General features: G+C 42.4%; 1 protein-coding gene across 3 annotated transcripts; it reads right to left on the bottom strand.

Moving 5' to 3' along the window:
* Positions 1–1,556: 1,556 nt before the first annotated feature.
* Positions 1,557–14,121, bottom strand: LOC124052236 (cytohesin-1-like). Of its 3 annotated transcripts, XR_006841973.1 has the most exons (13): positions 13,938–14,121; positions 9,001–9,083; positions 6,184–6,248; positions 5,707–5,773; positions 5,223–5,341; positions 4,764–4,957; positions 4,429–4,577; positions 4,151–4,263; positions 3,476–3,554; positions 3,292–3,363; positions 2,754–2,908; positions 2,402–2,641; positions 1,557–1,700 (listed from the first exon to the last, which is right to left on the bottom strand). XR_006841973.1 is itself a non-coding variant. In XM_046376242.1 (12 exons), exons 1-12 carry the CDS (start codon positions 13,963–13,965, stop codon positions 2,563–2,565), a joined length of 1,200 nt encoding a protein of 399 aa, XP_046232198.1. In that variant the 5' UTR covers positions 13,966–14,121; the 3' UTR covers positions 1,557–2,562. The 3 variants fall into 3 exon arrangements, 2 of the variants coding, with proteins under 2 accessions (XP_046232198.1, XP_046232199.1); XM_046376242.1 differs by having other exon boundaries at positions 1,557–2,641; positions 3,476–3,552; positions 4,152–4,263; XM_046376243.1 differs by lacking the exon at positions 13,938–14,121 and adding an exon at positions 12,091–12,237 and having other exon boundaries at positions 1,557–2,641.
* Between the last annotated feature and the right edge of the window lie 871 nt (positions 14,122–14,992).

The following is a 14,992-nucleotide window of genomic DNA, read 5'->3' on the forward strand; positions in this document are numbered from 1 at the left end:
GAGGGTGATTTTTACCCCTGGTGTCACAGCAACACGTGAAGACAATATTTTATTTTGAAAATAAAAGGATAGCTCAATTGTTTTGATGTCACGCTAAAAGAAAAAAAACACAATCAATGCCAACAGGCAGCTGTTTTCAGTAAAAAGCCGTTGTACCTAGCAGGTAGAGACCAGAGTGGGAAGGCTTCTGAGAATGACGAGGTTATAGTCTGCTGATACCGAGAAATATTTATGAAACACAAGTAAGTTTTATTGAACCTGCAGTTATGTATTTTATGACTACTTCAGGGTCATGGAAAGATGGTGACGTCACCTTATGAGGTGGATACGGAAAACGCAGTTCTTATTTACACATCTGGCAGTTACGGAGCAAAACCCTCATTCGTTTGGAATCATGTTTCTGTCCACCAGGTGAATGGGAGTCCAGTCTGCACTCTCTTCCAGCTCTGTTTTTGGTCTCCACCAACTCCTGAGGCAAGTATGTGATTCTTTAGCTACCTACTGCTCCACTTTGTTAACCAGCTGTTTGCTAACTGAGTCTGTCTGCTGGTTGGCGCTCAGCAGGGGGTGTACAGTGAGCTGATACCTTCAGCCTGCTGACTTTCTAGGGAATTATATTCATGCCACATTTCTGAGCTCGCAAAGGGAAATTTTTGGCGCACAAAAATACATTTTGCAAGCACACAAAAAGTATCTACCTCCTGCTGCTCGCAGTGCAACTTTCCCTCGGTCTGGAAGATAATTTTTGAGCACAGAATCAATTTTTGTCAGCTCAACCATACGTTTTGTGCACACAATTTTAATTCTTCCTCAAAATACAAGTTGTGTGCTTGCAAAATGTATTTTTGCATGGTCAGAAATGTGTCACGAATGTAATTCCGTAAATTTCGCCCAGGTTCCTCCGCAGTTCATACTGTTTGGCTGTTAAAACCACACGTTTCTTTGCAGGACACGGAATCTCCCCACTCAGCCCTGTTGCTAAATCTTTAATCTCCTTATTGAAGTAACAAGTTAAAACCGTCAAGACAAAAGCGTGACTGCTACTCCAAACATGGCATGACCAGATAAGAGGAGCAGGAAATACTGTGTGGGGAAAATGCTGATGGTGTGCTACTATTCAACGCTCGAGTTGTTGCAGCTGCAGGGTTAAGCTAGAAGAGCACCTCAATGTCATATTATTTTTATTTGTGTGTCAGTATTTCAAGTCTTAAGATGTTCTTCTTAATTCAAACAACCTCAGTCTGGTCTGACAAACATGTCTTCATCACAAGGTCGACTGACAAGATGTTTCTCAAGCTTGAAAGTTGTTATGTCAAACTGTTTTCAAGGACAAGAATGAACCTTCAAGCTTGACCCAAATCCAGATTTGTTTTCTAGAACAAGTCTGGTGAGAGACGATGAGGGCAGAAACTAATACCTCACAAAACTATAACATTTTCAACTGATACTTAGTTATTTCACTTTTTTTTGTCTAAATTATCAAAGTAATAATTTCCCAACTCTGATTTACCTACTTCACTTTAGTTAAATGAACAGAAAAAAACCCAAATTTAATACTGATTTGCAAACTTTTAATGAGACAAAACAGAAAACAATAAATTACAAGAAATGTGGATAAATAAATATTTAGCTGTTTATGCATTACCTTCATTTCCATTAACAGTGCTTTGACGAAAGACCAACAGCAATAAGGAAACAGGCTGGGAAACAAAAAAAAAAGAATTTTTATGGAAAATCAGACTTAAATATGAAGTCCAGCATCCCAGACAAGATCAGTCCTGCACTTGATTTGTTTTCCAGTGGACATTAAGCGCTTTAGTAGAGGTCTGGAAAACAGACCTCAACCAATCAAAGAAGAGACTGTTTGTAAACTAACTAAAAGTGTTTTAGACTCTCCTTAAACCTGCAATGTGGAACTTTGTCTCCCCCCTCTGGCAGCGAGAGTCATTACATTAGCACTGCCAACTGCTGTGCTGTTGATGCCATAGACTCAACCGCTCCATCACTACGGTTGCTATCGGCGATCTTTGCTGGTTGACACACACATGACTACTGGTGTGCCAGCACAACAGACTCCAGATTTAAAAACTCCAGCATACGGCCAAACTCAGAGCGATTTATGTAACGGTTGATCATTTATGCGTAAAAGGCCCACTTTGCCGTTTTAAATTTATGTTAATCACAATAATGTAAGACGTGATTCATTCATCGGCTGTAATACAGACAGTGAGTCTGAAGTGAATCAGACATATTTTAAGAGGAGTGGGAGGCTGAACCAGCACAGCATCATCACAGGAGGGCAGTGTTCAAAAGGAGATGTTTGACTATTTAAAAAAAGAGCTCTGCGAGTGAATCATTTCATCTCTAGATGGGAAATTAAGTTTTCAACGTAAGGTCAAACCTGCAGGGAACAGGTTGTCAGTACTGATGACGACAAAGGACGAGCTTCTTTAAAAGCTTGAATCCTCTGTGGTAGGTCCAGGAGTCACTGCAGCAGCAGGTTCAGGTTCACGTCCAGTCTGATGCTGTATCAAGTCAAAGCTTGTTTCAAAGTTCAATCCTCTAAAGCCCCTTCAGAGATGAGACCTTCTTCTTCCGAGAAGCCAGCATCTCGTAGAATGGGTCTTTACTGATGGCAGCTCTGCAGGTGGAAGATGAAGGAGGGTTAGATAATAAGACTTCCAGGAAATCATCATCATCATCATCATCACATTGATCATCTTCAGGGGGCAGAGACTTTTAATGTGGCTCACTTGATGCTGTTGATCCATTCGTCCTTCTCCTCTGCGGTGGGGGCGGAGATTCTGTAAAAAGTGTGGTTTCCCTCGACGACGCGGCCGTCGGCCTCAGTCTTGCAGGCTTTGATCACCTGATCTTTGTGGTCCGGGATGAAGAGCTCAAAGCAGTTCTGGGAGACAGCAGAACAAACAAAATGAGTCAGGAATTTATGTCAAACTGGAAACATTAGAAAAATGCAAAAAAATCCAAATGAGTTTCTGCGCTTTGTGTTTGGAGAAAATGTAAAGATTTCCTGATGACAGAAGGTCAACATCTCACTTGAAATGAATGTGGCATAGTTTAGGTATCATGAAAATACTATTTAATTTCCATTCTAACTTTCTACAGGTATTTACGCTGCCATTTTCTTTCTAAGATCAAGCAGTTTCTTACTATGGCTTCGGTTTTAGAAAATTTTGGATGTACTTATCAGAATCAGCCATTTCTAGCCCCGTTTTCTGACATAACACTAACACTAAGCTAAAGAGAGAAATACGAGAAGAAAGAGCTTACCGGCTTCTTGGAGTCGTCAACTTCTCTGATACTCAGATTCTCCAGTGGGATAATTCCCCTGGGTTCCTTATCCTTGTAGTGAAAATAAAGTGCAGTGAGAGAGAAATTAGTTAAGTATTAATTAAGTATTTTAGCACATACCTCTTCTCTTATTCTGAAATATAGCCAAACAGGAAACACTTACTGTCGTGTATTCAAAGTAGTAGAGGCAGTTATCTGTGAGAATAAACCAGCGTCTCTTCCAGGTCTTAACTCGTCCACCTGAGGAGACATCACAGGTGAGCTATGACTTCAGTAAAGACAGAAGATACACTAGTTATTGGACTTTATACGACAACAGCGACACTCTGAAGCAACACCGATGGCACAAATCAGCAGGTTAAATGGGCCTGCTGATGGCAAAAGCTGAGGTTAAAACTTGTCCAGCAGTTAGAAACGGATGTGAAACAACTTTATTCTTTTCACATTGGGACGAAACAGCATACAGCGCAGGGTGAAATTAGACTGATTTGTTCTGAATCAAATAAGTGAAGCTGAATGCACACAGACAATGTGAATAAAAAATGCGGGGGAGGAGGAGGGGAGGGGAGGGACAGCAGCTCAGAAGCAAAGCAGAGCATTAAAGCTGGCGAGGGAGAGGTGAGTACATACCTCCTGATGTCATAACCCATGGAACACAAACAAACAAGAAGAATGTCAACAAAGGAGTATTACAAACAATACTTCTCAATAAAAGTCTGTCCTGGTGCTATTACACATCCAGCCCACTAGAGGGACCTGCAGCTCACACAACAGAACTGACTAATACAGACTGAGTGATCAAATTGAAATAATCCAACTCGCACTGTGGCTGCACATACCGAGTTTCAGCAGCCAACCTTCCCTGTCGGGGTTGAAGAAGGTGTGTGTGAGGTCGTTCCCATCGTCCTCTGGGATCTTAAAGGGTTCATTTTTGATGCTGTCGTACAGGTTCTACAGATACGACGAGACAGAGAATAAGTGGGCTGCATATGAACATGAATATATGCAGGATATTTCCTGTTTAAAAAAGAAACAGCACAGAGTAAAGACATTTGTATAAAATGTGAAATGTAAAATGTCAAGGCTGCCAACTCTTTCATAGTTCACGTCTCTCACCCGCAGCAGCTCCTCCGGCAGGTCTCCTCCGTCGTTGATGCCTCTGTTCATGGCTGTGAATCTCTGAACGGAGGGTTTGTCCTTCACGTTGGGGTTGTGTAGACTGGTGTTCAACATGATCACAGCGAACGACAACACGTAACACGTATCTGTGAAACGAGACAAAGTGCGTGTGAGTGTGTACATCCTCAGGACTTCACCACCACAAAGGACCTTTGTGGGAAGGATTGTTTAAGCAGTGAGTGAAGTTCAATAAACTGTGACTGTTTTTTTTTTAAATTTCTGGCTGCCATGACACTGGTGTCTCCTCCTCTTCCCTGAACACATGTACGTACCTGTGCTCTGAAACACTCCTGGGTTACAGCGACAGTATCTCTGGGCGAACGCCTCCATCATGCGGTCGATCTTCTGAGCCTCGCCGGGCAGCCTGAAGCTCCACAGGAACTGCCTGAGAGCCTGAACCAGGTTCAGGTCTGTGAACTCGTGTAAATCCAGGAAGGCGTGCAGCACCTTGACGTTGAATTCATCTCTGCACGTCACACGCCATCCCACACAAACGCATACACCCACATTAGGGTGGGGATGGAGGGGGTAAACAGAACAAAGAACAAGATCAGGAACTGAATGTGGCCCTGTTCAGCTCATAATGACTTTTCAACACATCTCATCCAACAAGAGCTCATATTTATGCAGAGTAAATAAATAATAAATAAATAAATTATGGCTCAATTCCATTTAGCTGCTTCAGTTGTTCACGACCTGCAGTTTGGGGAAACGTCATAAGCATCACTTACCGCTCCCCGAGGTAGTCGCCAATAGCCGTCTTGTTAAGCCCTTCACCCTTGTAGAGAAACTTGGCGATGTCGTCACTGGTGTTCTTCAGGAGGGAGCTGTCGATCAAGAAGCGAATGCCCTGAGGGAGAACGTCAGAACACACAACTCACATCACACGCTACAAATACAAACAGACTCAACATCACAATCAAAAGATCAGAAAGAAATGATTTTTTTAAAAATTAGTTTTCTCCATGAATCAGTTAATCAAAACTAGATTTTCTCTTTCTGAATTAGTCACTGTGAACTGAGTATCCTCAGGTTTGGGGCTATTGGCAAGACAAAAGACGCTTCTCTGAAATCATTTGGTGTATAAAGCCTCAGAAAATAATAAAAATCTAAACAATGAGCAGATTGATCAACAGTGAACATACTTGCTAGTTACAGCCCTGCACTAATCTGTTACATGAAGGAAGGAAGAGATCAACGTGGATTTATTCCCACCTTCTTGGGGTCCATGTTGAACTTCTTTCGGCCCATGGCCATCTGTTTATTCCTCTGCATACTTTTCCTAAAACCACATGCAAAAGAACAGAACTAAACACAAATCCAAAACATTCCTGTCTTAGCTTCTCAAACGTGAGCATTTGTTGCTTTTGTCTATATTATATCATTGCGCCCTTAGGGACACGTATCACATCCCACGACCTCCTTCAGCTGAAGAAGGCGAAGCGTTCAGTCTGGCTGGAAGCTCCCAGAACAGCTAAGCAAGTGGACCTTTTGGTAAGAATATTTACTGCCTAACATCCACGGGAAACAATGAAACAAATAAATGAACGTTACACCAAATATCTGATCTCTTCAGATTTTCCTCGTCATTTTCTGTCTTTCCCCATGAATGCACTTCCATTAAAACAAAGGCTGAGTGGACCACAGCTGCCCACACACAGGCACAGTAACAGCTGTGAAGAGATACTTTACCTCTCTTCAGTCAGGCCCAGGTTTTCAATCTCATTGGTCACTTCTGCTATCTCATCCTTCAGTCTCTGAGAGCAGACAGTGAGAGAGAGAGAGAGAGAGAGTGATGAAACAGAAAGGAGGAAACGGCATCATACATACACATGTGTTACTCTTATGATGTCTCACCCTTCACATAAACCAATGGCAATGCTTGGATCTCAGCGACAGCACAATGCATTACACATGTTCATCTGTTCCAGATACATGTCAGTGACCAACACATCCAGACAAGCACTTCTTACTGAAGACCCGACCCAGAAAACCCCTAAAAGCGCAGACGTGATTCACTCCTCCTCAGACAGACTCATTCTTCCTCTCGGCAGGAGTTATGTGGAACAGCCGCCATTTGCAGAAAATCCTCTCTGGGAGCTGTAGCACCTGTTCTGGGGTCAATGCCGACCACCATAGCCCTGCTTCCCTCTCCCTGCTCCTCCTCTCCCCTGTGCTGACCCAGATTTATCAGCTCGCTGCCCCCTCCCACCCTGACTCCCTCCCAGGACCGTTTGAGAGGCACACTGGTGGGGAGGTGGGAAAACGCAGGATCAAAGACTTTGACTGGCTTAGCAGAGCTGCTTGTTCAGCTCAGAGGTTACGGCAAGAAAGAAGCAATGACAGAAACAGATGGAGAAACACTGAGGCCAGCAGAAAAGATAATGAAGTAAGATAAATATAGAAGAGAAAGAAGCAAGCGAGGCCGGTGTCTCAGATTAGAGCTATAATCATCTGCAGCTATCAGTGAGTGTGTGTACATGTGTAAAAACCAGGTAAACCAGGTAAATGGTTTCACGGTCACACCCCCTTACAAACGAACAGCGTCCTCTGTCTCCATTACTGGGATATTTCACAGCTCATTACCCATCACCCCAAAGGGGTAAGACAGGGTGGGGCTTAGGGGAGAGAAACGCCAAACGGGAGTCACCCTCTGTAATAAACTCCATCAATCTCTTCGCGCAGCGTCGCTGCCCAGAGGCCACGTTTGTGTTTTTCTTTGTGTGTGTGTTTTGGACGCAGGATTTCGGTGGGATGGGGTTTGCTAACATTTCATCAAGTGTCAGCCCTTTCAAATGCCTGATTGAATCTTACTGGTTTGGTGACAAATGAGGAATACAAACGGTTTCCATCTCACTCAGCATCGTACCAAAACCATGGAGAAGTGATCTCTTTAAAGGCTCATTCCAGTATTTTTATGTTCAGTACTTCACCTCAGAAACTGCATTGTTGTCAGGGTGGAAAACCTTGTGAAGCGGCCTTTATGGCATCACAAGGCCCTAAAACCCTAACCCTTAAGAAGAAGGACGGGTTTGAGTTTGTGTTAAAACAATACTCATATGCACATATGTTTGTTGAAAAAGTTAACGGCCGATGCAGTCGTAAAGGCCATGAAGAGATCTGTTTGTAATGCATGACTCCAACGTGATGCGATGTGGAGGGCAAAACCCACAGTCGTCCTTTTGTGCAAAAACAAAGAATGCCGAAGCTCAGCTGAAGCTGTTAAAGTTACCTTTCTTTTGGTCTTAGTTTTCCTTGTTTTTGCAGTGTTTCTGTGCTGAGCTGCAGTGGAAATGATCATTTACTTTTCTAATTAATGTAAAACATCTAATGTTTTACATGTTTGGTGTTTAGGGCTATCTGTTATATCACAAGTTTCTAAAGCGTATGCTGATGGAATCAAATTGCTCTACTAACAGTCCGAGATATTCACCTTATTATCAAATAAGACAAAGAAAAACAGAAAATCCTCTTCTGAAATAAGGGAATTTGGGCGATTTTTATTACTTAAATAATTAATCCATGAGTAAAATATTTCATGGTTGTTTTTTCCTGTCAGTCAGTCGTTAGCTGAAACACATTTTATTTAAAATGTTCTGGCTATTTTATTCAAACTTTAACATTTATTCATCCAGAATTTTTGCAAAACAAATGTACCAGATAAAGAGCTCACAGAGACAGCACTGCTAATGTATTTAAGGGGGGGGGCTGAGGTGGGGGTGAACCTGTTCCCCCCCGGGGCAGAGACAGCTAGAGGACACACGCATATACATGAGGTCCACCCCCACGAACACGTGCACCCCACACAAAGACCATCATCTATCGTGAACACATACAGTAACGCTCCGGCGCTCATATGCCTGTGCCCCCCAGCCTCCCCCCAGCCTCCACCCACACATATCTACACACACACACACACCTCCCTCGGTACACTGGTCTAGACATGGGCATACAAAATCTACTCAAGGACGCAGAGAGAAGAATGAGCAACCTGAACAATGTGATGTCGAGACAAAGAGAACACAGAAGTAAACAACACACTTCAAATGGTTTTTAGGACAGGTCAACTTAAAAACCTAAAACCTCTGACGGGTGCCTGCATGAACATGTAAACAGGGTCTCAGTGGAAGTGATGGGGCACGGTCCTCATTCTGAGCAAAGATTTATTAAATAAGTGAAGTTAGACAAATGAAGTGGAGATCTTTTGTTAGTGTTTTTTTGTTCCTTCCACGGCAGCTCAACAGAGAAACACCAGGGAGTTTGATCCTGATGTCAATTTGATTTGTCTAACTTAGACAGCCCAACCTCAGATGCATTTCTGAGTATATTTTGCAAAGATTGAGAACTTTAGGGACTAAGACAAACTTCCTTTCATGGCTGCCCTACTGAGAAAACATTTTGTCCCAGCAACAGCAGGGCCAGGAAGCTGAACTCCAGATGACTTCAGCTTGTTTTAAAGTTCAACAAATTGATTAAAGCTGTGAAAAATGTGTGAGTGTGTGCCGTTACTTGTATGTCGTGCAGCAGCTCTTGTTTTCTGCGGCGGATGCTTTCCAGCTCCTGTTTCTCCTCTGGACTGAGGTCATCAGGCACTGAGGAGAGAGGTGCATGTAGAGCTCAGATATAAAGATCAAATATTCTCTCTCTCACACACAGGAAGGCAAGAGACCTGACATTCCCACTGCTCTCGGTCACTATGGCAACACAATCTTTGATCCATCAAATAACCCCCCAGCGTACACACACACACACACACAGACACACAAGCTGACATAAGATGACTTCTGGTCTTCATATCACAGCCAACAATTCAGTCAGGATTAAGAAATAATAACAAAAATAAGCATTTGCTCCATTTTACATTGTAGTTCCCTCCTACAACATTCAGGCTTGGTGGAACAAAGCAGAAAGCATGAAATTTAAAACACTGAAATGTGTTGTCAAAATGTATTAAGAGACTTCTTTTGACCTAACTTCACACTTGAATAACTGTGTACAGGAGAGTCTTGCATTTAGGTGGGAATGTTGTCTCCCTCTCTGATTGCTGAGAGGAAACCTGTAGGTGTAGGAGACACTGAACTGAAACGAATGGGAGAAACCTACGAGCGAAAAATTATCAGCACTGAGTTAACTAAACAATACAGGACATTGTTTCAGCACTCACTTCACAATTTCAAGCGAAAAGGATGCGACACAAAGAGGCAGATTATCTCCACCATGATGCACTGCACAAACCGCGTAACAACAAATTAAAAATTGCAATGAAAATTTGTCTCGCAATATTGAACTGATATTTTTTTGGGCTGTATAACAAACAAACTTTTCACATACATACAAGTTGTGTATAAGAAGACCTGTTGGGGAGGAAAAAAAGATGAACCACATGGGTTTTAAAACAACATGGAGGTGGAGGAAATGATGTAGCTGTCATTCAAACAAAAGCTCAAATGATGCCTTACATATACTGACTGTTAACTGTACATGAGCTCTGTGTGATGTGATAGAACAGAAGTTCATGTGCTCACAGACACACACGACATCTGCAGAGGAACGATAAGGTAAGGAGGGAAATGTGGATCTGACAGCCGCTCACTTGTGGTTTTGCTCAAGAAAACCTGAGCGAGAGAAAACAAGGAAAGAGAACGAGTCATTTCCAGTTACTGCGCTCATCTGCATATTTCATGTTTAATATCTAAAGAGCTTCAGACATCACTCCTCTGCTCTGCTGAATAACTGCTGTTACTCTCAGTGCTTCATCATAAAGACTCTGCAGTGGCTACTTTCTGGGGCATAAAAAATATGCTTAGCAGGTGGCACATGTGAAGAAAAGGCACAATTTTCGCCAAGTAACAAGGAGCCACAGAGGACACATCAAGCTGTGCTGCTGCTGCCGCCGCCTGTCTGCCTCATTAGAGGAGTCATGCTGAGGATTCTAATAAACACTTACTGTAATTTCACTTTGCCATCATGACCAAGTTACTCACTGTCAACCTCAGAACCAGCAAAGAACAGCCGACTAATTTCACCTCAATCTCAAACCATTAAAAAAATAAACATGAATTAACATTACTATTATTACTATCATTGTTATTATTGTACAACTTCTAAAACAGAGGGTGGAGTTTATAGGGGCTACCTGTGAATGAGCTCATATAGATGGATGTAATTAACTATTTTTTCAACAATTAAGCTGACTATCATTTTCTTGATTAATCAATTAATCGTATGGTTAACAAGCTTGCAATGAACGAACTTCATGCCGCTATTAGCAAACAACAGACCGCTCACCCAGAGGCGGTATTTGTTGTTGCGGGTGATTTTAATCTTAGTCTACCGCATTTACTGCACATATCCTGCACATATCTGTATAATATGTTCATAGTACCCAATCTGTAAATCACTTGTAAATTATTGAAATAACATGTACATACTGTTAATTATTCATTACATCTGCATTTGCTGCTCTTGCACTTCTGGTTAGATGGCAAACTGCATTTCGTTGCCCTGTACCTGTACATGTAATGTAAGTTGAATCTAATCTGATCTAAAACATTTGCTGTAATCGACTAAGAAAACCCGAGTTTATTAGCATAGAAACACAAAAACCAACAAATATTCGCTTGTGAGAAGCAACTTTTGCTTAAAGAATAACCGTAACTATTAACTAATTTTCCATCACTCGTAAATCAACCGCTTAATCATTGTAATAACTCACATCGTAAGTCCATCCACTAAAAAAAATTAGATGAGGTTGAACTCTTCAGAAAAGGCTAATAAGAGGTCCTTGAGTTAAGGTTTTTTACTCTGGACATGCAGACACCTCTGACGATGTACAAGTCAAATTAAGCGAAGTCCAAGAAGGCGTGACAGGTGCCATAGTCTTGGATACTTTTGGATAGTGTTTACATATTGCCAACACACAGACAGTGACATACATGCATACATAACCACATATACCCCTCGCCCACAGAGGGAGGTTTAAGTAGGCCAGAGTAGCTCTTAATATAAACCTGAGGACAAGAATAACACTATTGTGAGCTGAAGGGTAATGAAAATGGTATTCACACTCACTTCCTGTCTGGCTTTTTGTTAAGATATGAATTAAGAGCAAGTGGATTTATGAAGGCTTATGAAACTCTGTCATATGATCCTCCTCTCAAACAAAAAAAACCCCACATATAATCTGACGTAAATAACAACAAGCACCTTCCACCAGCTGCTCGGCATAGTCTTGAGGTTGTGTGTTTTGTGCTGGTAAGTAATAGGACACTTTGCCATAGAAATGCCCTAATGACCAGCTGCTATGGACAAACAACATCACCAGACCTAAAGTTCACTCTCTGTCCTTCCACTCTTTACTCAGCGGGTTACGCAACACCTCATATCCTCTGAAGACACAATGATGTGAGCATCAAAAACCAAACCGCACGTACGCTCTGGCTGGGTTTCCCGCTCTCGTGAGCTTTCTGAGGAAGACGTGACAACACACACGCATACACACACTCATTCAGATAAGTTTCTGCAAAACAGCGCCAATGCAGAAGTTATGATGACGCACTGAACACCTACACATTTGTGTCATAATCCTGAGGTTCCTACCAGAGAAAGCTGCTGTATGCTGCGTGACTTCACCGCCCGTCCCAGTGGTCCTGCTACTTTCAGCACAGCAGAAAACACGCCGCTTTCGGTATTTTGCAGTTTGACTCTTACTCCAGTTATTTTTACAGGTCCAGAGTCCACAAGTGTAACTTGGTCACCAGTTCCAGTACAAAACAATCTGTATCCTGCAGTCCAATATGATGTCTCCTGCAGCACAGCAATAATCTGGTCCTGCCTGAGCCCTCCAATCCCAATCCTGTGGTCCTCTAGTCCAACCTCCCTGCTTCTAAATCCTCAGGCACTCAACAGAGGGGAGAGAGGAGCTAAATGAGGATGAGGACAAGTGTGTGTGTGTGTGTGTGAGGGGAAAACCCTTGAACTCTCATCTCTGCCCCACTCCTTCCATCCCCCCTGTCCATCTTGACTCCTCCCTCCCTCCCTCCCTCAGTGAGCATAGCATCAAACACAGGCTCCCCCACGTGGACACTGGTGTCCGAGAGAGAAAGAAGGCGAGGTGAAGTTTTGCATGTGTGTTCAGAACAGTTTTTGAAAGAAATGAGGAGCGAGCAGACAGGAGGTTGACTCACCTCTCCTGGATACAAGCAACAACCAAACTGTGACAAATAACAAATTACTGAACAACAGCTCCGTTGTGGCAGAATTAAATCAGTCGTACACCAACAACAGCTCACACATTGGTTCGTCTCATTATTTCACCCACAGGTTGGCAGCTGACCCAGCACCCAAGGCAAAGCAGTTTGGTTATGACTAGAAAAATATCTGTGTTTTTAGAAAGAGAGTCTGGCACTGTTCATATGGCAATAATTGTCCATTTCTGTTTTCACAATGCCATAATTGTCTGTTTCAGTGCCGCCGGGCCTGAGGAGAACAAGCACAACAAAGTGATATAATCCTGCAGTTATGGTAAACTCCCTGGTGACTGATTGTATTCACACAGCCTTTAGGCTCGAAAGAAACAAATACAGCAGCAGGACGACAACCAGGGAGAACAAAATGTGCCCTGAGACGGAAAAGAAAAACATGCTCAAGTGGCAGAGAAAAGAAGTGATGAAATTTTGGACAACCTCACTTGCTCCCTCTCTCTCAGGGTGAAGAAGTCATTTTAAGCACAGTATCTTTTGGTAAGGGGGGTGCAGAATTAAATATCTTATTTTAAAGCACATGTGGCCATCTACTTTGTCAGTTTTTGCACTCCAGACAGAATAATATACCCAACTTTCAAGCACACCCTATAATAATGGCTAAATGTATCGGAGGAAAGACTAGTGCATTAGTGAAGACGATTTATTTACAATCTGTGTCAACTGTTGTCCTTTTGTGGCACATCCTCCATTTGTCCTGCTATCACCACCATTTCCAGACACATTATGGCCACAAGTTGGGGAAAATGAGCAGAAAAATGCCACCAAGACAAGTAGTCTAAAAAGGCCCGGTATATTTTAGGGTAATTCCTTCATTTCCAACCAATACAAGAGTGCATTGATGGTGTTTATAGACAGGCGTACTATACAGTGCTTCACAATATCCCCCATGAGGTCTGGCATCAGTACAGATTAATAATAATGGATCCCTTGTGCAAGTTAATAAGAAGTGCCAAAGAGCTTTAAAAAATCTCTTACATGAGTACTTGTTGCTTTCGCTCTGCTAAAGGAATTAAATGCCCAGACACGTCAGACTGGCTGGTACTTCTTCAGACATTTCGCAGCTACATGCTCACTGTCGTTCGATAAAGTTACGCTAGTTGCTAGTTAGCTAGCTAACCAGGTTAGCCTCTAGTTTAGCCCTGCTCCCTGTAACCTGCGTTACAGCGGGGTCAGCCAACTTACCAACTCCGTCTTCCGACTTCAAAACCATGTTCGTGCTGTCGGTCAAAGTTGGCTTAGAGAGCGGAGCTAATTTTCTTCACTTTAAAGTAACTTTGGAGCTCGAAAGGAATCTGTATTTTCTCTCTGTGTTACCGTTAGGGCAGTTAATGACAACTGTCCGTGGAGAGAGACAGCCGGTGTTGGGGCAGGATGACGTGGGCGTGGCTTTACCAGTAACAACCAATCAGAGAGCGGAAACTCTATCTATCTGTCTGTCTATCTACCGATGACACAGTTTTAAGTTATGAAATATAAAATCAGAACTTAGACTTCTGATGAAGTGTAAGGCATTTAAAGTAAGTAAAACTTACGACAAAATACGTTAAAAATGTGACTTTTAGGTCTGAATAACGGGATTTTGAGATTGTATCCCATTTCAGAGAGCCTATCTTGTCATTTTGACTTACGTTTCATAATTTTGTTGATGTTTTCATTCTTTGGCAGTTTCAGAAAGCATGTGTGTGTGTAGGGAAATGGAGAAATGAAATGGAAAAAAACGTGCTTACGTGTTTGCATGCTGAATTCTGTATATATTTGTTTTATACTTATACTGTTTTAATGTCTTTTGGGCTGTGCAAATATTACACTTCCACAAGTTTTAGTACCACCCTGGTGTGTGTGTGTGTGTGTGTGTGTGTGTGTGTATTTTTGCTAGGTGATGAAAAGTTTGGCAAAGTGACAGAATCTTCTCTTCATTCAAGCAGGAAGAGGATACACCACTAAACGAGAAGAAAAAAACTTTGATATCTCCCCACCTGCACAAGAGGAATATAACAGGCATGTAATATTTATCTAAATGGGCGTGAAGAATAAGAATAAGTTTGATATCAGACATAGATGTCCTGTGTGTGAGGGAAAGAGGAAGGGAGAGGAGGGGATGTAGGGAAGGATAGAGGAAAGGAGGGCAAAGGATTGCAGCTGTGTGCTTGAATCAGTGCTTTATTCGGAGTTTGGACACACCAAAAACAGGATATGCTGAGGAGGGGCAGGGAAGAACTGCTGCAGTTTAACAGTTT

This window comes from Scatophagus argus, chromosome 21 (genome assembly GCF_020382885.2).
Source record: "Scatophagus argus isolate fScaArg1 chromosome 21, fScaArg1.pri, whole genome shotgun sequence".
Taxonomy (NCBI): Eukaryota; Metazoa; Chordata; class Actinopteri; family Scatophagidae; genus Scatophagus; species Scatophagus argus.

What these genes read in the sequence shown, in the direction of transcription:
- LOC124052236 (XM_046376242.1), bottom strand. Translation starts at nt 13,965, where the DNA reads ATGGTTTTGAAGTCGGAAGACGGAGTTG. An exon ending in TCAACATGGACCCCAAGAAG is followed by an intron (nt 5,342 to 5,706) that starts GTGGGAATAAAT and finishes GTTCTCCCTCAG; the next exon opens with GGCATTCGCTTCTTGATCGA. An exon ending in GGCGACTACCTCGGGGAGCG is followed by an intron (nt 4,958 to 5,222) that starts GTAAGTGATGCT and finishes TGTGACGTGCAG; the next exon opens with AGATGAATTCAACGTCAAGG.